Source organism: Micromys minutus, assembly GCF_963924665.1.
Source record: "Micromys minutus genome assembly, chromosome: 1".
In the NCBI taxonomy this organism is placed as follows: domain Eukaryota; kingdom Metazoa; phylum Chordata; class Mammalia; order Rodentia; family Muridae; genus Micromys; species Micromys minutus.
In genome coordinates, this window is record NC_137969.1 from 21,388,816 (window position 1) to 21,416,058 (window position 27,243).

The 27,243-nt window shown below is 38.7% G+C and overlaps 1 protein-coding gene and 1 pseudogene across 2 annotated transcripts; both read left to right on the plus strand.

Annotated features, from left to right (window-relative positions):
* Positions 1 to 23,920: 23,920 nt before the first annotated feature.
* Positions 23,921 to 24,133, plus strand: LOC308414089 (SNRPN upstream reading frame protein-like; the record flags this gene model as incomplete). Its single annotated transcript, XM_080909265.1, has 1 exon — positions 23,921 to 24,133. One exon carries the CDS (start codon positions 23,921 to 23,923, stop codon positions 24,131 to 24,133), a length of 213 nt encoding a protein of 70 aa, XP_080765391.1.
* A 185-nt stretch (positions 24,134 to 24,318) lies between these two features.
* Positions 24,319 to 25,036, plus strand: LOC308423509 (small nuclear ribonucleoprotein-associated protein B'-like; annotated as a pseudogene). Its single transcript has one exon. The product of its transcript is annotated as a small nuclear ribonucleoprotein-associated protein B'-like (transcript).
* Positions 25,037 to 27,243: the final 2,207 nt, after the last annotated feature.

Here is a 27,243-nt window from a genome sequence, read left to right on the forward strand (position 1 = left end):
ATTCTGTCCTAAGTTCAAACCATTGCTCATTTAAAGAAATCTTATGAAACTCAAGTCAACAACTTAAATAGTCCTCTTTCCTGTGGCTACAGCATTACATTTCTAGGTGAATAGAAACATATGGTATTATATGACATGCTGGAATGGACAGTACAAGAACATACACATTTGGTGTCCTGAACAAGGCTTCTGTGACCCTGAGATGAATGTGGTCAAATCCAGCTAGAGATGCCTTGATTTCACGCAGCATGTAATATTTAATTGGTATTTCCCAGTGTACAGAGACAACCTTTTCACTGTTGCTGAAGTTGCAACACAGACAGTCAGTTATGGGACCTATAGTGTTTGAATTTACCAATTAAAAAGCTGTGCTCTACTTTACCTCCTATAGCTGGAATAAGACTACAGTAGGATACTCATCTCCCATCTGAGACTGGAAGCTAATGACAGAAAGAGGGGACTATCATCAGAAGGGGCTACATTCTGAAATGAGTGATATGTCTTTTAACAAAGTAACACTGGACAGAAAGTGAACTCCTGGAATAGTCACCTCTGCATCTTTTCTCTGTTTGCTCAGCTTTCTTAGCAGTGCACACCATTACCATAATGGGAACTCAGAGGATAAGAGACCACTGGATGTAATAAAGTTGGGATAGTGTGGCAAGATCCCAACAAGAACAGATTGTGTAGATAGTGGCTCTAGAGAGGTAGGTAGCATATAATAAACAATAGAGAGGTGATGCTTTGTTAATTAAAAGAATTGTTGGCTTTACTCATTGGGTAAATATCACTGTATTTGTGATGGTGAGGAGGATTATAGAGAGAGCAGTGGTCTAGGAGCATTGCTTTTGTCTTTATATTTTTTCACCCACTTCGTTCCAATGAGCATAACATTTTGGAGCACATATTTAACTTGGAACATCTATTCCAAATGGGATCTTTACTTTCTTTCCTAAATGCTTGCAGTGCAGTAACCAGAGACATTAATTAGCATTGGTGATATGTACTGCACTTAAATGGAGAGTTCTGAGAAGATACAGTTCTCCACTGAATTTCTATTCTGGGAGCTATTCTGGGAGCAAAGACTGGGCTAATGTTGGGTTCGGGATTTACTGTTTACCTAAACAATATCAACCTGTATAAAGTAGAATCTTAAAGCCTCTGTTTTTACTTCAATTATAGGTATCTGGGACCCCAGCGTCCCCAAATATCTGCAGTAGTAGCTTTGGGTCACAATTGAGACTCTCACAATCTTGCCTTAATTGTAGAACAGATTTACTGAATCTCCCCTAATCACAGCATGATATCCTTAGCCAAATCTACATTAAATATTTAGATTAATCTAATACCTAGTATTTCTTTTACTCACATTTTCATTTCTAAACATTTTTTAAGAAATATGATTGATATACAGTTATTATGTGTTAATTTTAAAAATTAGGGACTGCAGGGATGGTTCAGCAGTTATGAGGGTTCCCTGCTCTCCCAGAAGACCTGGCTTTTGCCTTCTACTGTACTGTGAATGCTACTTGTATTTCTAGCTCTAAGGAACACAGTGCTCTTCTATGACCTCTTTGGGCACACAGACAGATTCACATATACACATAATCAAAAACAAAGCATTATACATAGATAAATATAGATAGATAGATAGATGATAGATAGATAGATAGATAGATAGACAGACAGATAGATAGATAGATAGATAAATAGATAGATAGATGATAGATCCAACCCACACTCAAAAGACTTGTTAGTGGCAATAAAATCTACAGGAGGAAAAAATACCAACAAGAGCATTTTTCTAGTAATTATCTATCTATCTATCTATCTATCTCTCTATATATGCATACATATACACATATTCAATAAATGTTTAATTAGTTTTTGACTTAACTAAAAATGTATTAAAGACTAGGAATGACAGTCATTTCTAAAGTACTACAAAGAATGATAACTTACTCTAGTTCATATTCTTTTCCTTTTGAATTTTTGAAATTATATGACAATTAGATCCCTTCCTCCTTTTTTACAAACTTGTATATACTCCTTGCTCCATTTCAAATTCATGGCATATATTTCAGTTATTGCTATATTCATATATATATATATATATATATATATATATATATATATATATATATATATATATATAGTGTATGAATATATATACATTCCCAAATACAACTTGCTCATTCTGAACAATGCCACTGAAATTCACATCCTCAAAGTTGACTAACTAATGGGTGTTCTTGTTCCTGGACAATGTTATTTGTCTCATGCAGATATTTCTAAATGTTACTGTATGATTGAGTACCATTCCACACTACTCAGCTTGTCAGCAGATGCTATGTATGAAACTTGCTCAAGGAGATCAAGATGGATCCAGTGAGACTGGACATTAAGATAAAAACCTCTCCATGGGGGACATGAGTATTCTAAGATACTCTTGACCTCCTCTCTCTTTTTTTTCTCTTTTTTTATTAGATACTCTATATTTACATTTGAAATGTTATCCCTTATCCCTGCCCTGTTCCCATTCCCTCTCCCACTCCAGTTGCCTTCACAAAGGTGCACACCCTTCTGAATCCTCCTTTCTACCCCCATTGCCTTGTCATTCCCATACATTGGGAAAACTTGCCGTCTCTGGAGCAAAAACCTCTTCTCATATTTATGCCAGACAGTGCAGTCTTCAGCTACAAACGCAACTGGATCAATAGGTTTCTCAAAGTGCGCACAAAAGTTGGTGTTACCTGTAACTATATGACTGTAGCATAATCCCTGAGGAGGCCTCTCTTCCTGGTTGCTGCCAGTAAGTACTTTTTTGGATCAGCTATAGGGCTTGGATTTGGTGACTACATATGTGGTGGATCCCCATGTGCAGCAGCTTCTGAGTGAATTCAATCCATGCTTGTGGGGTGCTGCCTGCACATTCTCCATTACAAAATTGCGCTGACATCCGGCTGGAGTTAGCAGTAAACAAGTCATGTGCGCACGCGCTGGGTAACTTTCCACTCCTTGAGCTCTGCCTCTCCCGTGGCGTCATAGGGCCTGATGAGTTTCAACCAATCAGGGGGCTCCACGTCCAAAGCGAGGACTGATTTCTATATAAGGGGATGGGCTAGATAGTTCGGGGTCTTCGTCTTCACGTGTTGCAAGCTTATGCTCTGCCTCTCGAGAGCATTAAAGCTTTACCGCAGAAGAATCCTATTTCGTTCTTGCTGGTGAGACGGTTGCGAGGGACACCTGCTTCTCTATTTGACCTTGCATTTCCTCCCATGAGAGTTTTATTCTCTTTCCTAAAAAAGACTGAGGCATCCCCATTCTGTCCTTCTTTCTTTTGAGCTCACAATGTGTGTGTATTGTTTCTTGGGTCCTGGGTATTCCTAACTTTCTGGGGCTAGTATCCGCTTATCAGTGAGTGCATACCATGTGTATTCTTTTGTGATTGAGTTATGTCACTTGGGATGATACTCACTAGTTACATCCATTGGCCTACAAATTTAATAAAGTCATTGTTTCTAGTAACTGAGTAGTAATCTATTGTATAAATGTACCACAATTTCTGTATCCATTCATCTGTTGATAGATATCTGGGTTCTTTCCAGCTCTGGCTATTACAAATAAGGCTTCTATAAACATGGTGGAACATGTATCCTTGTTATATGTTAGAGCATCTTTGGGTTATATACCCAGGAGTGGAATAGCTGGGTTTTCCAGTAGTACTATGTTCAGTTTTCTGAGGAACCACTAAATTGATTTCCAGAGTGGTTCAACCAACTTACAGCTCCACCAACAGTGGAGGAGTGTTCCTCTTTCTCCACAATCTTGCCAGCATCTGCTGTCACCTGAGTTTTTTTTTATCTTAGCCATTCTAACTGGTGTGAGGTAGAATCTCAGGGTTGTTTTGATTTGCATTTCCCTGATGATTAGGGATGTTGAGAATTCCTTTAGGTTCTTCTCAGCCATTCGATATTCCTCAGCTGAAAATTCTTTGTTTAGCTCTGTACCCAATTTTTAAAATAGGATTATTTAATTCTCTAGAGTCTACCTTCTTGAGTTCTTTGTATATATTGAATACCAGCACTCTATCAGATGTAGAATTGGTAAAGATCTTTTCCCAATCTGTAGGCTGTCATTTTGTCATCTTAACAGTGTCCTCAGCCTTACAGAAGCTTTGCAATGTCATGAGGTCCCATTTGTTGATTCTTGATCTTAGAGCATATGACATTGGTGTTCTGTTCAGGAATTTCTCCCCTGTGCCTATGTGTTCTAAGATCTTCCCCACTTTCTCTTCTATTAGTTTCAGTGTACCTGGTTTTATGTGGAGATCTTTGATCCACTTGGACTTGAGCTTTGTACAAGGAGATAGAAAGGGGTTGATTTGCATTCTTCTGACTGCAAGTTGAACCAACACCATTTGTTGAAGAGGCAGTCCGTTTTCCATTGAATTTTTTTTAGCTACTTTGTGGAAGATCAAGTGACCCTAAGTGTGTGGGTTCATTTCTGTGTCCTTAATTCTGTTCCATTGATCTACCTGCCTATCCCTGTACAAATACCATGCAGTTTTTATCACAATTGCTTTGTAATACAGCTTGAGATCAGATATGGTGATTTCTGCAGAAGATTTCTTGTTGTTGAGAATAGATTTCACTATTCTAGGTTTTTTGTTATAGATGAATTTGTAAATTGCCTTTTTCAACTCTATGAAGAATTGAGTTTGTATTTTGATGGGGATTGCATTGAATCTGTAGATTACTTTTGGCAAGATGGCAATTTTTACAATGTTGATCCTGCCAATCCATGAGCATGGGAGATATTTCCATCTTCTGCAATCTTCTTCAATGATGCAAAAATACTCAATAAAATTCTTGCAAACTGAATCCAAGAACACATCAGAACAATCATCCACTATGATCACTAAGGCTCTATCCAAGGGATGTAGGGATGGTTCAACATACAGAAATCTATCCACATAATCTATTATATAAACAAATTCATGGACTAAAACACCAACCATTGAGCACACATTGACAGACTTGTGGCTCTAAGTGAGTTTGTACCTAAGATATCAGTGTCTGCCATCAGTGTGAGAACAGGCCTTTGGTCCAGAGAGGGCACATGTTCCCAATGTAGGGGAATGCCAAGACAATGGAGTGGAGAGTATGATTAGGAGCAAGTTCATCTTCCTGAAGACAAGTGTAGGGGGGGATGGGAAAGAGTGGGGGAAGGGGATAACATTTCAAGTGTAAATAGAGAGTATTTAGTAAAAATTTTAAAAATTTTAAAATTTTAAAAAAGAAATGTATGGGTGTTATGAAATGAAGTAGATCTCAGATAACCTCAAATGTTGGTTCTTGCTTTTTACTGTGAGAAAGGGTGTGTTTGCTGCTTTTTCACTAGACTTGCTGACCTAGCAGCTGCAAGGGATTCTATAGTCTCTTACCTCTAGTTCTGTGCAGCACTGAGATAGAGGATATTCACACTCAACTTCCAACTTCTAAATGGATTCTGCTGGTGACTCAAGCTTAGGTCCTCACATTTGCATGGCAAAACATGTTTACCCACACAGAGGAGCCATTTATCCAGCCTCTATAACTCTTTTTTAGTAAATGAAAGGCCAGCCTTTCAGTTCATATCTTTTTCTTATGGATTAATAAAAAGTCCAGCAATAGTTAAGTGTATTTTTTAATTATATTATATTACATTATATTATATTAGCCTGAGTTGTTTTCAGAGGGTTGTTTTTTGTTCATTGTTGACTCATACATAGATTGTGTTGTAACAGACAGTTGAAGTAGGAGAAAAATTGCTAGAAAATAGAAGAGAATGGAGTGTTTGCCTGAATTTTCCAATCAGCAAGGTCTAATTTCCAAAACAAAAGACTTTTTCTGAGTTGTGGTCAGACAAAGGGCAACTTGTGACATTGCTGGCTATGGAGAAGGAGAAAATGGGACAAAAACTAGCAAATAGCACTATATTTTAGAATCCAAAAGACATAAGAAATCAACTCTTTCCTAGGAGTCTGCAGACACCTCCTTTCAGCTCCATGAGTTTCTGAGGGACCTCTGACCAATAAATCTCAGATAATAAATCTGTGTGCTTTATAGTTACTCACCACATGTGAAGTTGTCATAACAGCCAAAAAAATATATACAAAGTACAGGACCACTGAACCGCCAACCCCACATTAGAGAATGAATCCTATAGTGTTTGTTCATCTAGATTTGAATCTCCTTTTATTTAAAGGTATATGTTCTATAATTTAATAATGGATTTCCCATAATAAGTTTATTCATACCTAACTTTCAAAACTGACAGATTGCCAAACCGTGAAACTAGAAGGCTTTCAGCTTTAGAGCACTAAACCTATGATTGACAGACTCATTGAATATTTTATTTATTGTTTGTTATAGGTACTTTTCATACAATAACCATATTATACATAAGGAAGCTTCCGTTATCTGAAATTCAAATTTAAGTAAGCAGCATGTGTTTTAATGGGAGTCTTTCTATGGGAAATCATAGCTGTCCTAACTATAAGTGGGCCTGCCAGCCAATGGGCTGCACAGTGATTTCTAGATCATACTTAAATGTAGATGCCCAACCTCCAATAGAATGACGTCAGCTCCATTTCTCACGTATGTTACAAGTGTGAGTGGTAGCTTAATGAATGATGTTCTAATTACATTGTGTGTGAGAGTCACACAAGAAATCTATGATGAGGTAGATTCCTGGATTCATTAGGAGATTCTGACTCAGGACTGGAACCAGATTTAAGGCTTTCTGTTACTAAGCTTGGGAGTTGATTTCAGTGAGCAATCTGTGATTCACACTCCAAGAAGCCTAGATTTGACCTCAGCAACCTATGTTAGAGAAACATTGTACCTGTTTTGTGATGATTTCTGATAAGCACTTGCTGTGCAGACTTTTATTAAATGCAAATAGCCAAAACTCATTAGCATCTCTTATTTCTTTTGTTTAAAGTTCCAGGACTGCCCAAAATCTCTCTTAATTTTTTTTTTTTTTTTTTTTTTTTTTTTTTTAGTTGTTCTAAACCCTACTTTCTTTTTATTTTCCCATCCTGCCAGGAAATCATTCCAAGCCAATCATTTCTGCCTGTTTCTCCTGATTTGAGGAGTATCAATCTTGTCTTTTCAGTCCTTGGTTTTCATAGATTGGGGAAATGAGGTCTATTCTTTATTATTCTTTTTTAATCATCTTTGTAATCCTGGAAACTTGGTGTTTTGCTTCTTCTGTTCAATGACATGCTAACATTCAATATTTTCCCTTTATCACCTAAATTTCAGAGATTTTTTTTTTTCATGCCCAACACAGACATATACAATGTTGTAGTTTCAGATTTGAAGCAAAATATACTATCTACATTATATTTTTCCTGTAAGTACGCCAAATGCAGATTCCATCTCTGTGTGCCTCCACCACTGCAGACTCACCCTGTCATAAAATGCAGGGGACAGCTGCCCATCACAGCACAGTCCATTCAGCGGGTGACTGTGACTGTTGACTTGTGGGAAACACACTAAGCAGGAAGAAAGACTTTGTCCTCCCTTTCCTTAGTTCTTGGCGCCTGAAAATTCACAATTCCTGCCTGGAATGACATGAATTCAAGTAAGCAAGCATTGGTCCTTTTCTTTAGGGCCACCTGGGGCTTGACTGAATGGCCCTTGCCTGGTGGATTTGAGATTCAGGAAATGTCTGGCTGCAGGGTCAAGCAGGCCACTCCTGGAAAAATAGCTCACATTGTTCAGAGCATGGGGACCAGCATCTACAAATACCCAAATGCTACTTAGAGAAACAACAGATGCACAAATGACCAGTTTCCCTGACTCTTATGTTGCCAGGCATAGTTTCCCATGACAAGGGAACACGGGTGTGTAATTAATGATTATAAAGAATATATAATAAGTGCAGCAGGCCAAACTCCTCCCATTGTTTTCCTACTGCCCCAGGCTCTCCCACTGATATGCTTTGCACATAGAGAAGGCTGGAGATTTTGGCCTAGAACAGAACCCAGCCCCATTACTAATAAATACATGGAGTGCAGGTATCTTTATATCTGCTTCAGCCGTAGGGAACTCTAGGTGACACCTTCCATTGTCTCTGTTTATATATCCAACACTTGGATGACCTTAGAAGTGTATTTCAAACCACCTCTCAAGAAAGTTCTGTGTTTCTGCTCAGGGTTCTAAGAAACCTGCAGTTGACTAAATGTCTATAGTTGTAAGAGGCTAAAAGCCACCATAGCACCAACCTGGACAGGTTCAGGCTTGCTGGCATGGTCACTGGCAGGGATCGTATTAAAAAGATGTTCTACTTTTGGTAAGCTGCCAGCTAATTAACCTCAAGGAAGTTGGGGACCTCAACCATTCTTCCCTTAGTTCTGTGGTAACCTCCCATGTCACCAGAACACACCCTTTCACTAACATGCCCATGTGTGCAATAGTCTGACTAGTAGGAAGTGGGCTGATGAGAAAAATGTGACAGATGGAAAACCAAAGGAGATGCAGCTTGGGGCAGGGGAAGTTTTAAGGTGGTATATAGTTTGGTGGATTACAATTTAAAGTCAACACTGAGATGTGGTTCTTCTCTTTCTATTTTCTATCTCAAATAAGTGATATTTACCTTACTACCTGGCTGTCACATAATAAAAGACACTCTTGTATTAAATTAAATAAATTAACATTAAATTAAGTAAATGAACGTTAAAGCCTCTTTGAAACTTTCTGCTATAGAAATGGCATGGGCTGGTAGTGAAGAGTGAGAGAATGGCCTATCATGGCACAACCTAGGTTAACAATAAGTAGTTGCCTCAGTTTCCCCCTCAATACAAGGTCAATGCATAATGATAAAAAATGATTACTGTTAAGTGGGCTCAGTTACAAAATACTTTGTCCTAAGTTTGACTTGAACAAGGACAGTACTAATAAACCTGCCAACACAGGGAAGGAAGAAGTCAGGAGACACCAAAGATACACAAAGAACCAAAAGTAACTAAAAATGGTGACTACTGGGGAAATAGTCTTCCCCAGGAAAGACCTTGTGGACTGATCATCTTATATGAAATAGTCAACCCTGAAAATATAATCATGCAAGTAAAATTATGCATACTAAGTCAGGAGGACAAAGTAGTACAGAGGACTTTGGAGGAAGGAAAGGAAAGGACAAACTAATATTAGAATCTCAGAAGAAATTAGGTTTGTTTCAGAAGTATAAAAATTGGGAAGTAGGCTATCATTTGAAATGTAATTGGATAAAATGATTTTACAAAAAAGAACATAAGGTGTTCAGAAGCTTCCCCTCCCCTTCATTATTTTCTCCATTTGACTTTTGCCTCCTTTGGTTTTCTCTGTAGTTATCTTCCACCAGAAGACTAGAACAGGTCCAGAGGCTGGAAAGGAGCAATAGCGCTACAAGAAGGGAATGCTGAATGTCTGGTCCGGAAGGTAGGATGCACGTGCTTGAGTATACCTGAGGATGCCAACGGTGACAGGCAGTTCCAACATGACTCATCATGAGGGTGACACGGAGCATCAGACTTTGTCTGGAACAAATGTAACCATGTCTTTCATCTCAGCCCTCAGGAGGCAGAGGCAAGCAGAACTCTGGGAATTTGAGGTCACTTTGGCATACACAGGGTCTTCCAAACTAACAAATTAAACAGAGAAGGCCTAATTCAAATAAATAAATGGACAAACAAGGAATCAGCAATAGCCTAATTAGAGGTCTCCATCTATAGTACTTTAGCATATGAGCTTTTCTTAATAGGAGACTTGGCCCATGAACAAAACTATCTTTTGCAACAGTCTTAATTATTGATTTTTAATTAGTTATTATTAAAAAAAGTTTTTCCAGCATAGGTTAGGTACTTGGGACAAGTAGTGAATAAGAACTTTCAGATATTGATATTGTTGTTTAATACACACACACACACACACACACACACACACACACAGCTTGCTAGGAGCACAGACTTTAAAAGATAAATCACAAAAATACAGTATTAAGGTTTAGTTTCTTGTGGGCATATATTGCTGTCCGACAGCTTTTTTTCATATATTTTTTTCATAGAGTTGAATTGGTTGTACACATCATTCATCTCAGACTCAACTTGAACTGAAAGACAATGAAAACCAAATGTTCAGCTGCTCTGGGACACTATTATTATTTTCCTTAATCAACTAATATTCCTCCAGGGTGATAAACTAGAGAAATAAGGACAGAGACAATCAGCCTTTTCCAGTTTACTGTGAGAGAGCTGCCAAACCATGGATTCAATAGTATAAGCAAAGAGAGAAGAAAGACTGGGATGGGGTTAAGACTCACTTTTGCAATTTAACCAAGGGATTCTGTAACAGTTAAACTCAGTATGGTTCTAGAACCCAAAATATCTGAACTGAGAAGCATATTTTTTGAGAAGCATATTTTAATACTTTGTAACAAGGAAATTCTTGATTGATAAGTTAGATGTTGGAGACAAAAAGTTCTTCAGAAACTAGGTTCTGGGTTTAGAGAAGTTGCCATTAAAACTCATAGTTGAGAGGCAGCCAACCCTCCCTAAAGAGGAAGTGAGAGAACAATAAATAAAGAGAGATGAGGTAATGAATAAACAGATAGGGCCAGGGGAAAGTTTAGCTAAATAAAGTAGATAAATAAAGGGTTCAGAATTTAGACTGTCAAATGTAGTACCTGCCAAGGTATTTTCACAAAATGTGGCTTAGAATATGGTTCAACTCTCTCTCTCCTTCAACTCTCAACTAACTAACTCTCTCTCTCTCTCTCTCTCTCTCTCTCTCTCTCTCTCTCTCTCTCTGTGTGTGTGTGTGTGTGTGTGTGTGTGTGTGTGTGTCTTTCTCTCTCTATCCTACTCTCTCCCTCTGCTCTCATAGATGCTTCATTAGAAAGACCCTAGAAGAAGTAACTCCAGCATCTGCCCGATAGAGCAGCTAGGTGAACATCTAGCTCAAGTCAGAGAGCAAGCATTGCAGAGAAGCAACAACAGCAGCAGTGGAGTGGGCACATTAGTCATCACTCCTAGAAGTATTCAGACTTAGTCATTGATGCAAAGCTAACCATGGAGAAGCACAAAAGGCCAGAAGGTGAACAACCCTACGTGTATAAACCTGCCACTCATTGCAGTCACATCAAGGTAGGAAGTGAAACCGTCCCCAAGTCCTTTCATCAGGCAAGTGTGTCTGCTTCCTGAAGTGGAGTCATCTAGAATGCTCATCACATTAACGTTGCTTGACACCAGAAAGTGAGTTTTGTAGACTATCAGTATGGTAGTTCAAGTAGGCAGAAAAACTTTGAAAATTTAGAAGCACTGTGAGAAAACTAAAATCTCAGTGAAAAGAAACTCATTAATGCAACTTATATTTATTAAGTATCGTATAACATTTAGTTCAGGACAACTGTGGACTAGGTAAGACATAACTATTTAAGGTCTTATACAAATGGAAGAACTAAATTCGCCAAAGGAGACAATATCCCAATTTTTGCAGACTCTCCCTCCTACCCAAATGGATAAAACAAAGTAAACAAAGAGAAACCAGCAAGAGGCAAGCAGACAGCAGACTAAAGCGACTGTTGGTGGTACTATATCAATCATGGTTGAAGCTGTACAAATGGCTTCTGAGAAATGAATCTCAAAACAAGACCAAAGAGGTCGGTCTATGCAGGACAGTGTCAGCATCAAGAATTTGCAGAACCAAAAAAAAAAAAAATCTATCTTGATAAAAGAATGATCTGGAAGGATTAACAGCACATAAGGCCAAAGACTACTGAAGAAAAACAAAATCAAACTTGAGGCAAGCAGGAGGTAGAACATACTGGGCTATAAAAAAGGATGGAGAAGTGGCATGTTTTTGCTGAGTGTACTAAAAAGCCACTGCAGAGAGAAATGGTATTGTTATGGGCACTTAGCTTCATAAACACATGATATTGTTTTCATGTTCTTTAAAACCAACTGAGAACAGAAAATGGATTCACTTTTAATTTGACCGAACTTAGGAGTCTCCTTGGCTTTCTCTGCTTTTCATGTGGCAGTGTGACAGCTGAATACAGAAGAGGAAACTGAAGCCAGAAAATATAAATACATTAACTAAATTGTAAGATAACCAGTCAGAACTGTGTGTAATTAATTCTCAAAGGTAAAACATCCTTCTCTGGAAGATGGTAGGACTTCCTCCTTCTCCATTGTCCACATCCTGGAGAATTTTAATCCTCTACAATCCATTGCCCAATAGTCCCATAGCTGAATGGAGGTAGCACACATATCATTCTCCTTTTTTTCGAGGACCATGGTTGCAATACCACTTACTGTGAGAAGGGCTATTGTATTCTTTTGCTAGGATGTCCATGATGATGTAATACCAGCTTGGAGATTACACAATGGAATGGTGTTTTTTCAACATTTCTGTAGATAGAACAAAGATACAGTAGATTTGGCTTTTCTGGAGGACATTACCTCCTAGATGCCCTAGATGCCTAGATCGGCTCTAGATGTCCTTAGACTTCCTGAATTCTCATATGGTATTTACTCCGGTTATATGCCTATGTCTCCACTCAAATGTCTACTTCAGGTTAATTTATTCATCTATCAAATATCTCAAATACAGTTGTTCTGAGATATTGTGGAAAATTATGTCAATATTTGGCTTTTGAAGAACATAGTTTGACCTATAGCAATGACTCTAACTATATGAGAATAACTAAGGAAGTCCATATTTCTATTATACAAAGGGGAGATAATAAGAGTTATATCTCCTTATTATTAGACAATGTAAGGGCAGGTAAATGGGAGTGAGTGGGTGGATGGGGGAGCACTCTTATAGTGGCAGGGGGTGGGATGGGGGTTTCCAGAGGGAAAACTGGAAAAGGTGATATTATTTGAAATGTAAATAAATAAAATAACCAATTAAAAAATAGACCTTTAGACAAGGATGGGATTAAAAGAGTTGGTGATAAGTAGCTAGACTGGCATATATTTTGATGAATTAACTGATGCCCTTTCAAAATAGATTGATAATAAAAAGCAAGAAAAATTAAAGAGCAGCCAGGTAAATACCTTCAGTATTTATCAAGATGTAGAGGACAAGAGGAAGCTCTTCAAAGCATAATGGCCAATAAGTTTATTTCTGACCTATTAAGGTTCTCATGCTTATTAGATGTCAGTGAAAGAAGCCCAACGGTCACATCAGGGTCTAATTCACTAACATGCAACACACACTGCATCTGAGGTATTTTCGTTTTAGTTAGATGACATCTCCTAAAGGAAGGAAGGGAGTCCAAATCACTATGCTTTGCAGAGTCCAGGCTATGGAAGAAAAAAATAAGGATAAGTACAAAATGAAGGACACAGAGTAACAGACAAGCCAGAAGACATGGGATCCTTGGGCTAAAAGAGGAAATGTTAAATCAGACTTCAGTACCACCTGCTGCTGCCAAGGGGCTGCTGGCAGAGCAATCCCAGGAGAACTGGAGACCTGACCTTTGGATTTGGCAAGATTGAGACAGTTAACGACCTTTATAAGAGCAGCCTCAGACAACCGCAGCTCAGAGGTAAAGAGCAGCAGGAAGTTGGAAAATGATTTCAGAGAACAAATATGTTGAAGGACTTTGCTGTAAGACAAGGTAGAGAAAAGGGACAGTGAGTTGAAGAACCAGTGAGTGACAAAGATATGAGGCACATTTGGCTTTGTATGGTTGAAGGTGCTAGAAAATGTGAATAATTCATTAAAATTGCACCAATCATGGTGGAGAAAGACAGGGAGATCTGCAGTGAAAAGCAAGGACAAAATGCTGAAAAGATAAATGAATCTGAGGAATTCGAGGTACAAGTAAGGACATCAACTTTCAATAAGTTGAAAAATAACATTGTTAGAAAGATCCAGTGGCTGGAGAGGTACCTCTGGGTTTATGGTACTTTTTACACATGTACAAGGTCACCAGTTCAAACTTAGACCTACATTTATAAGAAATCTAATATGGAGTTGAGCACTCCTAATCCCAGTGTACAGAAAGCAGGATCCCAAGGCTCGCTGACCAATCAGCTTGTGGTAATTGTTGAGTGCCGGTGGCCAGCTAAAGACCCAATTGTAAAAGGCAAGAAATACGAGGAAGAATGACTCCTAGGCATGTCTTCTCTACTCTGTGCATACAACCACACATGTCCTACCACACGTTAACACACACAAAGATGACATTATAAGATAGCAAAAGATATTAGTGTGAGGTAGTAAGTTAGACTTACTTACAGTCATTGAAAGAAAATAGCTCATCACTGTTTGTTTCTCGTTTGCTGACCATATTGCCAAACTTCCAGTAAAATAGGGTAAACTGTGCAGAGTCCCCCAACTCAGGAAAGAACAAGAGAAATTTTTGAGAAATAGACTTTAGCATCTTGACTTATATTATCATCAAGGCAATATTAATTATGGTCTTCTTAAAAATCCCTTTCCCCATACTTTAGAGAAAAAAGTTTGTGCTGTGAGAATACAGCTCCCCCTAAAACTCCATGACATCCTTATAAAATTTCTGCACTCTAGTGTAAAATGCTCTCAGCCCGTGTCCCCAGGAGGAAGCATTTTGAAGTTAAAAATGTTCCTAAATAGAGGTCTAGGCCAACACCAGTTGCTCATTTAAACACTATCTCCCATGAATACCTCTTTTCATGTTGAAGTTAATTAAGTGTACTGACCCATTGCCAAACAGGTTAATAAACTGAACTTTCAGCAGACCCACACTGAATTCCAGGTAGGCACTTTCAAGATATTTTCAATGATATGTTATTTACAAAATTGTCTCTGCTCACCAAAGCTTTATCAAAATCCAGATGACATGCTGATGGTTAGTTAAAAGGATATATTCATTTGCCACCACACTGAAGAACTGGAATAAAAATCCTTCCATGTATGATGATTATGCCCATGGCAGCTGGTTGAGAGTCTAAGAATAAATTCTGATATTGGCTGTATCAGTGACCTTGGTGGGATGACATTGCTGTGTATAAATTCATATTACAATGTCCATGTTGATCTGGGTGTGATTACATCTTTTTGTCTTTTCATCAACAGTAAAACTAAGAATCTCAATAACAAATGTGTATCATAAGTCATCGTGCTATTATCTGTGTGTAGAATTCCAGAAGCATGTAAGAGAATCAAGATCCTTCTGTGTAGATGTTACATGCTTGTGGGAGAAATGGAATGTAGAAATCAATGAATATATACAACTCTCATATTTAAATATGTGCTGTAAACCACAGCATGAGTGACAGAAAAGGGTTACAGGCAGCTTTTGTGTTGATAAAGAGTCCATGGTCTTCCATTATGATAGTACCTGGAAAACTACAGTGTATGAGATATATCTACTTGGGCCATGTTTGCAGAGATGTATATTATAGGACACCTTTGCCTTCTGATTTTTGTACTTATACTAACTTCTACATGTGAGTACATGTGAGAGAATGCAGGAGACCCTCAAACACAGAATTGTCTAATATACGGTCCCTTTAGCTTTCTGAACTCAGCTGTGTAATCTGAAAAAAAATCAGCTGGAGTGTTAGGAGACAAAAGTCAATTATGTGCTTATATAACAAAAATCCCAAAAGAAGACAAGTGTATGTTCTCACAAAAGAAGAAAAGAGAAGAGAGGAGAGGAGAGGAGAAGAGACAAAAGGGGAGGGGAGGGGAGAGGAGAGGAGGGGAGGAAGAGAGGAGACTAAAGGGGAGGGGAGGGGAGAGGGGAGGAGAAGAGAGGAAGGGAGAGGAGAGGAGGGGAGAGGAGAGGAAGGGAGAGAAGGGAGAGGAGGAAAGGGGAGGTGAGAGGAGAGGAGGAGAGGAAGAGAGGAGACTAAATGGGAGGGGAGGAGAGAGGGGAGGAGGGGAGAGGAGAGGAGGGGAGAGGAGAGGAAGGGAGAGAAGGGAGAGAAGGGAGAGGAGGAAAGGGGAGGTGAGAGGAGAGGAGGAGAGGAAGAGAGGAGACTAAAGGGGAGGGAAGGAGAGGGGAGAGGAGAGTGGGGGAGGGGAAGGGAGAGGAGGGGAGGGGAAGGGAGAGGAGGAAATGGAAGGTGAGAGAAAAGGAGGGGAGGGAAGGGGAGGGGAGGGGAGAGGAGAAGAGAGGAGAGGAGAGGAGAGGAGAGAAGAGGAGAGGAGAGGAGAGGAGAGGGGAGGAGAGGAGAGGAGAGAATGTTGAGTGTTGGCATCAGTATTTTATCAACAATTGCATGGATTCTTGTCTATCTGATTCTCTTATACATTTGTAGGACATCATCATGTCTTTGTTTTTCCAAGGTGAAAATACACTGCATGGATGGAAAAATGAGTGGCTTTATTTGTGATTGACATTAAGGATAAGGTGAAGTTCCCCAGATCTTCAGGGTACCAGTCTTTATTATTATTGTCTAGAATTCAATAGCATACACATCTTCTTTTGTTTCAATAGTTCACTTAGTTTTTAATATACATTTATGTCTTGTGGTATTGTGTCCAGATCACACAACAGAGCGGACAAGAACTATAGAATCTATAAAATTATATGCAACTATAGTGCCTATATGCCAGGTACATAGACATGAATGCAGGTGTCCAGAGAAACAAGAAGAGAGTGTTCAATTCTCTAGAATTGTAGTTAAGGGCAATTGTCACCCATCCGATGTCATCACTGAGAACTTAAATCCGACAAGTTACCCCTGAGAGCATTATGTACACTTATCCACTGAGCCATCACTGAGTCCCATCAGTCCCATCATGCCCATTTTCAAACCAATAATTGATTAGACAATTAAAATTATAGTGAGTACCCATGTGTACTGATAGGTATGCACACACAGAAACGTGGATATAAAAAAGAAACAAAATCAGAATAAGCATAGAATAAGTAATATTTACACTATCAGTTGCAGGTTAATTTACCCTAAGGCATCATAGATGTTCTTCAAATATTACAAATTAAATAAATAATAAAACATAACCCCTACTGCCATAACAGTGCTAATTATTCTCTATCATGGTGAATATTCCTCTTTGACAAGTATATTTCCTTTTGGGTGCTAAGTTTTCTAGTCCTCTTGTCACACATGGAAGCAAAGACCAAAAGTGTTATCAGCACCTACCTTTTTTAAGACCATGATTTTAAGCTTCTAATGAGAGAAGTCTGTATGAAATGCTACCAACCATGGCAGGTACTACCAAATTCATTGCCATAAACACTGGTTTTCATAGCTTTTCCTTTGAACTCGGATTCCTAATGTGAATGGTGTGAAAGGCTAACTAAATTTCTCTGAGACCATAACCTATCTGTGCAGACATGAAGCATGCCATGGAGATTACAGGATAGCCTTCGTTGCTGTGTCCATAATGATACCTGAAAAGTTAATTTATTGTGACCGCCCCTTTTCTATTTCCTTTACTGATAGAAGACTAGAAAAAGCACAGGAGAGCCTCCCCGATGCCAAATAGCAAAGGAGTTACAAAATGGTACATTTTCGCCAAGGCTGACCAATTGTACCCACTGCGGGGAGGGTCTGTGTAGAATTTAAAAATCCAATAAGTTGAGGACATTAACCGTGTGTGTTCACCCTGGGAAACATTGAACAAGACCTGGAGATAAAGAGTGAAAACAAAGCCAAGCTCTCTTCCCTGAGGAAGCAGGGAAACCATGGAGAATGAAAGGTACCTGAGAAGAGATTTCTGTAAAGGTCATAACCGAAAGCCTGGGAAGGTAGCCAAAGTAAGGAGGGTGAGGAAATGAGTCATGTAGGCGGAGGCTGGTACACAGGCTCAGAAATGGAGTTTGGCATGCTGGGTCTTGGATCATGTTCATCAGATACCTAGAATCAATGTTCAGATTCAAAGGACCATTGGTATGGCTAAGGTCTTGGTGCTGCTATTAGATTTTGTTCACTCAGACACTTACAGAATGTTGTTGAGACCAATTGACATTCAAACCATCTTAATCTCTTTCATATTTCTGATGTATTAAAAACAAAGCAAAGAAAATGTTCAAACATATTGCTATATACCAATGACTCATTGTACAAGAAAATATAATAATACCCCTCTCATACTAATCACAAGATGAAGTTAATAAAAATAATGAGTTACTCCTACCAGGCACAATTAGATATTATGGCATAACTTTAAATGTCCAAATCTTACCAGCCCTATAACCTTATATAATATTGCATATAATTTCACTTGAAGGCTAAACAAGTGTCTAAATAAAAGCCACTGGAGTCTTAATGATCTTTATTACAGTACTCAAATCATTCAATGATTTAATAAGGTTTTACTGTGAAAAATTTTTGAAAAGCTGGGGATGGAGGAAAAATTGTTTATATGTATTGGTCTTGATATCAGCACATGTAAGGCAAGCATTAAAGGCAGAGTAATTCTACTGTATGGTATTGTGATAAGTGCCTACAAGTCAAACAAGATCCATAGGACTTCATTTCTCTAGTTATGAAGAGAGTGAGAAAGTAGATCTTTCAATAGAACCTGAAAAGTCATGTCTAAAGAGATGAAAGACTCTGCTGCCTCAAATCAAGGATTGCCAGGAATCAACAGCAAAGCTAGGAATCTTTACCAAACCTCACCAAAGCCTGGGGAAAAAGAAAGAAAGAGAATTGTCCAAAGTCTCTGCAGTTCTCTTGCTTAGAGATTTCCTGAAGCACTGGGTGTCGAGAAGCCCTTTTGTGTCTTATAACATCACAAGTGAGAAATTGCTAAGATCCAGAAAGGGTTAACAAGTTTCTGCAGCACTGACTTAGCTAGTCCTTCTGGAATCTTGAGAATGGCATTTGCATTTGAGGGAGTTCTGTGAACTCTTGCATTTCCAGAAATGCAGGTTGACTGAGTCAGATGGGTTTCTCCACCAGCTAAGAAATGCCCTGTCTGTGCCGGTATTTCTCACCTAAGTGCTGGAGCATATGTGGGGAGAATCACCTTCCTCTGGAAAGAATCACCTAGAAACTGGAATGGAGAAAGTAAAGTAAACCAGAGAGTTGGGTAAGTTGCCCAGTGAGTCATGTTATCAGAAAACAAAACCAGAGAAGGAACAGGTTTTGAAGAAGGGATGAGGAAGGAAGAGATCCTTACTTCCTAGAACAGGTTACATAATGCAGGACAAGGGTGTGTTCCCCATGATGCAAAGCAGTTTCTATGAAGTAGACAAAATTTTTCTCTCACAGTCATTAAGCTACTGTGCAGTGGAAAATCAGTGTTTCTCTGTGGACTTTTTTGAGTGTGTACTATGTGTTTGCATATGTGTGTGTATGTCTGTGTGTTTAACTGTGAGTCTCTCTCTCTCTCTCTCTCTCTCTCTCTCTCTCTCTCTCTCTGTGTGTGTGTGTGTGTGTGTGTGTGTGTGTGTGTGTGTATCTGTGTGTGTGTGTGTCCATGTGTCTGTGTGTGCCTGTGTGTATGTGTCTGTATGTCTCTCTGTGTACATATATGTTGACATCAGGTGTCATTCTTTACTCCATTGCTCACCACCTTCAGTTTTGGGGACTTGGCCTCTAACTGTACTGGAGCAGATAGATGTCTATGCTGTGTAGGCAGTGATTTCAAGATGTTGCCCATCTTTACCTCTTCCACACTAGTTTGCAGCAGGTCTATATGCATGCTTTGCTGTTTTGGTTTGTTTTTACATGGATGCTAAGAATCCACACTCAAGGCCTTATAATTATCAACTGAGTTCTCATCTCCCCTGCCCCATCCTGAATAAATTAATGAGTCTTTTTTTTCCTAGATCTGGGACCTGAGGGTCAAACACAAACACAAAGCAACATTCTCCAAGCCCATTCTCCAGGTCCCTAAGCTAAGTTAAGATCCTTTATACTTTAAGGAATATGAAGAAAAAAAAAACTTGACTTCTTTTATCTCTTCACCAATTACAGCTGAATTTACTATTTCCCTTTGATCACACAGCATAAATTCTGCTAATAACAACGTTGATCTGCTCGACAGTCAGATGAATCTCCAAAAGAACCCTAATTCATTAGCATTTTAAATATCATTTAATATCCCCCATCAATTTTTATTTTCTTTTTTTTTTCACCATCCTACACAGTCCTGGTTAGATGCTTATTCACGATAATATATGTGGGGGTGGAAGGTACAGCTCAAAGAATAAGCACCTGCAGGTATGCACATGGCCTTGGGTTTCTTTTAAACATACACAGAACAGGCACACATTGTGACAGTATTGTGCAGCCCTTCCTCTACTCTCAATTTTCATCACTACATTTTACAACATATAGAAGTTGCACCTTCCATCTCAAAGTCACATCTTTGAGAAAAAGCATGTTTCTGTCATTACAACTTTTTTACAACTTATGAATGATGGGGAGTAAATTTCCCAAGACACTCATATGCTTTTACTTTAATGTGAAAAGCTCTTATTATAACATTGAGTTTTTCTTAGAGTTGCATTCTCGGGTTTCAATGCAATCCATCATTTGACCTAGAAGATCTGGTCCTGCAAATCAGTGTGTGAGTTCTCAGAGGAAAGCAGATGGCCAAAATGAATAAGTTACTAGATCAACCAGAGCCAAAAGTCTCTAAATTATTTGCTCAAATCCATGAAGCCTCTGAGCAATGAAGACAGACACACTGTTCATAAGACTTGAAGCAGTAAAATTAAGGCTGTGTCCATGGTTATCAAAATTTATCAAAAGTTATCAAATTATAAGTAGTTTGTCTCAGAGTCATAAAAATAACAAGAAAGGCAATGGTATTAGTGGGGATAAATTCCCTTGTAAGTCGAAAGAGCACAAATAAGCCATCTTCCTTACACATAGCAAACCGCGATTTTAAAAAGAATTACATATGACAATGTTGAGTGGCTGATAATTTTTTTACAATATTTGACCTAAAAAGACTTTCTAAATTATGCTTTAAACATAGTCTCCATAAAGAATCACATCTAAAATAAGCACTTAGTTTTCTAATAAAAATATCTTTAGTAGCAGTTGCAACGAAATAAATTTTCATAGTGAGAAAGTTCAACAACCCTCAGCATTTGGTAATGTTGGACATAACTATAAAGTGGAACAATGAGGCAGAGTGTGTAAGGCCTCATCCAGGCAGACAGTGTGCCCTGAAGCTGGCAGCCAATGTGGAACTGATTCTCAACTGGAAGGTTGCTATCTATGTGCATTGTAGAATATCCTGGCTTCTGTTAAAATCCCATTTTCACCTGTAATAAAAATTATATCTTAATATATTTAGTACATTTCCTTGTATTAATTCTGAAGTACATATAGAAAATTGCTACTTTTTTCCTTACCTGAAATCCACAAATAATTCTTGGAATGTACTTAATCCAGGAAAGGTTTGTTTTTCAAAATCACTAATTCCCCTTAGTTCTAAGACAGAACTAGGAAGAGACTAAACATTCCTTCAACGACCCACAGTTCACAAAGACAAACTCCACTGACTTAAGGAAGTTTCATCTATGAAACTTTGGGCATGGTATACCTGCAGCCATCCATATTTTAAACCCTTTTGAAATCAAGTATTTATTGAGACTGTAGACTGTTTCATACTTAGACATTCATGGTTTAATAGCAAAATCTTTGTTTCCAGTGAATGCACAATATACTGGAAATAAGAAACTTGATCTTCCTATTCTATGACTTTACACTTAATGGGATAAGGATTATGAGGTGAGGGCTCAAGAAATTAAAAAATCTTATACCAAAGATAGCTAGTCTCATCCATAGTATTCAAAGAGGTGTTGTCTCTTAAGGCATGTCTAAGAAGTGTGGAAGGACCCTCTTCAGTGTTTGAAGTGTTTTTATGGTTTTCTTTATCATATATATGCTTGCCTCTGAAACCTTTCACCAACCTGTGCTTTGTGACTTGACTTCTATTTTACAGCCATCTGCAAGGCTAACTTCTCTCCTCCTGCAAGTCTTTGCTTAAACTTTAAGTTCTTCATAAATTACACCAGAATGTCTCTTTGCAATAAGGTCATATAGAAATCCTAAGCCTTGACACTCTAAGCAGTGGTTTTTAAGCTTCCTAATGCTGCCACCCTTTAATACAATTCATTTTGTGACCTCCAACCATAAAACTATTTTTTGTTGCTACCCCATAACTGTTGTTATGGTTATGAATAGTAATGTAAATATCTGTGCTGTCCAGTGGTGTCAGGTGACCCATATGAAAGGTCACTTGACTTCCCAAAGGGGTCCCAACCTACAAGTTAAGAACCACTGTCCCAAAAGTTACCAAAAATTTACTGCATTTAATGGTTATGATTTCCTTAAAGGAAGAAAAAAAAAATCTTTCTCAGTTTTGCCCACTGTTATACTCAAAGTAATCAGAATATGTTAAAAAGTATGTTAATTAACTTATTGCCAAATTAACTAATGGCATTGGGTCACAGTAACTCATAATTATTTTGACTTAAGCTCTTTAAGAAGTAAGTACTCCTTCAAAAACTAGTAGGTAGAAAATGAGACAATAGAGATTGCTTTTTACCTGATGGCACCTGTGGGGCACACACATTGCCTGCAGGTAAGAGGCAGAGACATAAAATACTGAGAGCACACAGGAAGACATGAAGGAGCCTGTGAAACAATCTCTTTGTTGGACCTGAGGACCATTTAAACGGTTTCCCATGTGGTAGTCTTGGTTGGTTTGAAGCAGTTGGGCAGATATCCAAGCGGCCTCACAGAGACCGAAAGGCAGCCACTGTGTTGTACCTGCAAAGGACATATGGGTTGTGAGGTGTTACAGAGTCAGCATGCATTTTTCATAGGGAGGTTATCTCTAGGAGGAAGTTGTGTGCACCAGACACAAAGGGACCAGCCACCAGAGGACCTTTAGGCAGTGAAGACCAGGAAATTCCATAAGTCACTGAGCCTACTTCTGTCATGCAAATTAGATGTTATACACAAATAACAATGCATATATCTGTATTTTAAAAATGTAGAGACTGATGCTGGATTTCTAGCCATTGCATTATACAACTTCCTTTGGAATCCAGTCTAAAATCATTTAAAAGTGGGTAGTTAAAATCAATAACTAAGACAGACAGACTCAGAGAGTGCTCTGGTATGAAGAACATGTCAAAGGTAGTGTGGGAAAACCTCAAGTTGGGAAACAGCATGACTTTTAAAAAAATTGACATCCTGTTTCTCCCTACTTATCCAATCAGTAGCAAATTTACTCATTCATTTATTCATTCATTAAGTACATAAATATTCATGAGCATCTTTTAAGTACAGAGCTCCAAATACAAGAACACGAGGAGCAAAATAATGAATGTGATACAGTCCCTGACCTGAAATACCCCGGAGACTGACAGAAGAGGGAAGCACATGACTACAATTGTAATGGACTTGGCCTAGATCTGAACAAGAACCTAAGTGTGGCCCAAGCCAACACACTCTTTCAGATGTCCAGCTTGTTTTCAAACTCCACCCCCACGTTTCCCTACGTCTAAAGGACCAGTTCAAAACATAAGGCAGCCATGAACGCGCAGCATAGGCTTCTACTTTAGATTCAAGTTCTCAAGCCCAGAACATCATTTCGCAAGATGTTCAGCTTTCAGGAAGAGAAGTATGATTAAGGTACATCTTTAACAGTAGGCCACTGAAGGTGATACTCACAACTAGCCCGACCTACTTCCAGTGTAACATAGGTGGTTACCATATGAACTCCTTATTCATGCTGTCATTGACAGTATACCTCTGATTGGCCTCCACTACCGTGACAGATTGTGACCTCAGCAAGTCCTTATGTTGCTTGTATTGAGAGATACACATTCATATAGAAAATAACTAACACAGAGATGAAGCCTTTTCTTTAAATTATATCCTAACTAGCTCGCACAGGAAAGGGAGCTGGAGATGCCTGACGCTTGTCTCCAAGGAGTGATTTGCAATGCAATGGAGCCAGGAAGGGCTCACTCACACTTGAGAAGAACTACTGAACAGCAAGCGCCAGAGGTCGAGGTCCAGGTCAAACATCGAAGGACAGCCTCACTGAGCAGCCAAGTGTCACTGTGCCCATGGCGTTCTCAGCAATGGCAAGTTCCTGTGGTGGATTTCCCCGCAGAACTGAGACAGGCGTTCTTAGCTGAGATACCAAAAGGTGGTTAAAACATCATTGGAACTTCAAGGTGGTGGAAGTCAAGGAAAACAGGACCCATGCACTGCTTGTGAAACTTTGGTCAAGCTTACACTGTGTCAATAGCCTGCATCAAACCTCTATTTATCACCCCCACCCCAAGCATTAAGGATCTTGACATTTTAGTGTTGACAGCGGGTAGTATGGAACAACAATAATGACATTGGGTAAGAGTAGCAAGCTGCTGCAGTATATTGACTGTAGGATGAGATGTATCCTGCAAGATGAAAGTATCTTCCATGGCACCTTTAAGGATTTTGACAAGCATATGAATGTGATCCTCTGTGATTGTGGTGACTTCAGAAAGATCAAGCCAAAGAAAGCAAAACAGTCAGAACTTGAAGAAAAACTGGATTGGGGTCTGGTCTTGCTACATGGGGAGAACTTGGTTTCCATGACTGTGGAGGGTCCACCTCCTAAAGATACCTGCATTGCTCATGTGCCACTTCCTGGCACTGCAGGTGGCTCTGGGGTTGAAAGAGCAGCTGGCAGAGGAGTGCCAGCAGGTGTGCCTATTCCCCAAGCTCCTGCTGGACTAGCAGACCCTGTTCTAGGAGTAGGAGGTCCTTCCCAGCAGGTCATAACCCCACAGGGAAGAGGCATGGTTGCAGCTGCTGCTCTTGCTGCTACTGATAGCATTGCAGGAGCCCCAACCCAGTACCAGTCAGGACAGGAACTCCTCCTTCCCAGGCAGAGCAACCCCACCTCCAGGCATTATGGCTCCTCCATCTGGTATTAGACCACCAATAGACCCACCAATTGGCCATCTCTCTGCTCAAGAGACACCTATAGGCTTGACCCTCCAGGAATGAAACCCCCTCCACCAGGAATTAGAGGCCCACCTCCCCCTAGGAATGTGTTCAGAAAGACCCTAAGATACAGTTGATAAATCTCAGCCCTTCTCTTTCCCTACAATGCTTCTTGTGAAATTGTGTAGACTGCAAACATTTTGACCCCTCTTTCTGCATTAACTATAGATAATAAATACATAGAGCAATTGAAAATAATTATGTCCTAAGATAAATTTATGCTGCTGATCTTCTTTGCATGTAAAGTTTTATTGTATGATTATTTAGAACACAGTCATGTATGTTCACCTAAGTGTTGTTTGTATGTTCCTGCTTTCTGCTGAAACCAAATAGCTGAGAAATTGTCTTCAAAAAAGACAGACACATGGTAACATGTGATGTTTTATAAGAAGAATTTATCATCTCTAGCTTTTAAATCTTTCTTATCATCAGCACTCAAAATTTAAATGCCCTATTATCTCATGTGCAGACTTTTTAACCTCATCATTCATGATTTCCCTAAATTCATGACCTCTCTTAAACCATCCGGCCTCATTTTCCAAGAAAGATTTAGTGCCTTTGTCATTCTCTAGTATCATGTGACCAAGGAAACCAAGCAATACTTTTGAAGTATGTTAATTTTGAATTGTTCCTATCCCTTACACTACAATTCCCTTTGAATTTATGTCTGTATGCAAGAAGTGATAAGTGCTTACATGATGGCCTGTATTCCACATCATATCTTGTTTACAAAAACTTATCATCTGCATTCACACATCCATGAAAACATCACATAATGGTGGTTGTCTTCTGGAGGCTTCCTAGGTTTCCCTTGAATATATCTTAGGCTCAAACTGATTTCATTAATTGTCCTAAAAGACTAATAGGTTCTATGCTCCTGAGATTCTTCATTAATGAGATTAAAGTATCTTTTATATAAAGGAACAATTGCAAAGTCACAGCTTCTTCCCACCCATGCCCTACCACACTTTCTGGTCAGGTATTCCAGAGTCTGAGGTCACAAGATGGTTTGCTCTTTGAGTCTTATAGACTTTTTTTCTTGCCGTAACCTTAACCTTACTTTGGAATATGCAGTTCCTTTCAGTTTGGTTTTTTTGATTGGTTTTTTTTAATATTCATAGCAGTTTTATTCATAACAATCAGAAACTGAAAACAACCGTGGTGTCCCTCATCTGAAGTATGAATAAAGAATGTAAGTTACATTTGCACAATGGAGTATTACTCAACTGGTAAAAACAATGAAATCATGGGATTTGCAGGCAAAGAAAGAGAACAAAAAAAAAAACATTTTAAGAGATCAAACTGTGTTCAGATTTAAAGCGAGAATCAACAGAATAGAATGGAAAACATATTTACATATATATTTCATATATTCAGAAGTCACACATATATTCTGTACTTATTAAAAAATTAACCTTGAGAAAAAATGTCTGACCTGTTTGTACCAGAGTTGCCTTCCTTTATAAGCACAGGACAATAGAATCCAGTTCCTGGAATTGCTGTGAATTTTTAATGAATTAATGAACTTCAAAAGTGCTACAAAGTACTACTTTTATAATTGTATGTTAATCTTTGCTTAACTCCTACATCTCTCATATTTGAACTGGTATATAAAATTGTTATTTTCTACTTCATTTTCTGCAGTTTTCCTTAACCTGTTTGATTTTGTTTCTAGCCATGCTCATTCATCCAAAAAAAAAAAAAAAAAAAAAAAAAAATCTCATAATTAGAGTTCCTGTGTGGAGCTCTTGTCTCTCTCCTTTTATTTAGGCTCAACTTAGCTCCATCACTGTGTTTTGATACACTTCCTTAGAAGGTGGGAGATTTCAAATGTCAGGAGAGAAGAAAAGAAAGTACTTCAGGTCTGTGGGAAGCATGAAGACTGTTTCTTATTCTTGTCAAATGTTTTAAACTATTTAGACACTGAGAAACTACTCTCAGCCTAAGAGTTCTATGTAAACTGAGAGGGTACAGTTTGCTACTAAGGAAATATTAAACAGTCATTGTGGTGTGTGTGTGTGTGTGTGTGTGTGTGTGTGTGTGTGTGTGTGTTCACATGCAAGTGAATATATGGATATGTGGAGAAGTGCATGCATGTGTTTATGTATGTGTTATCTTTACTATAGAACAGCTTTCTTGAAAATCTGTGAAATATTATTGATATGCAGTTATAATAGTTTCCTTCCTTAAAGTTACAGGATGACTCACTGAGAAAGAGTGCCTATAGCACAAATCTGACATCTTAAGCTTGATCTCAAGCACCCACTGCAGGA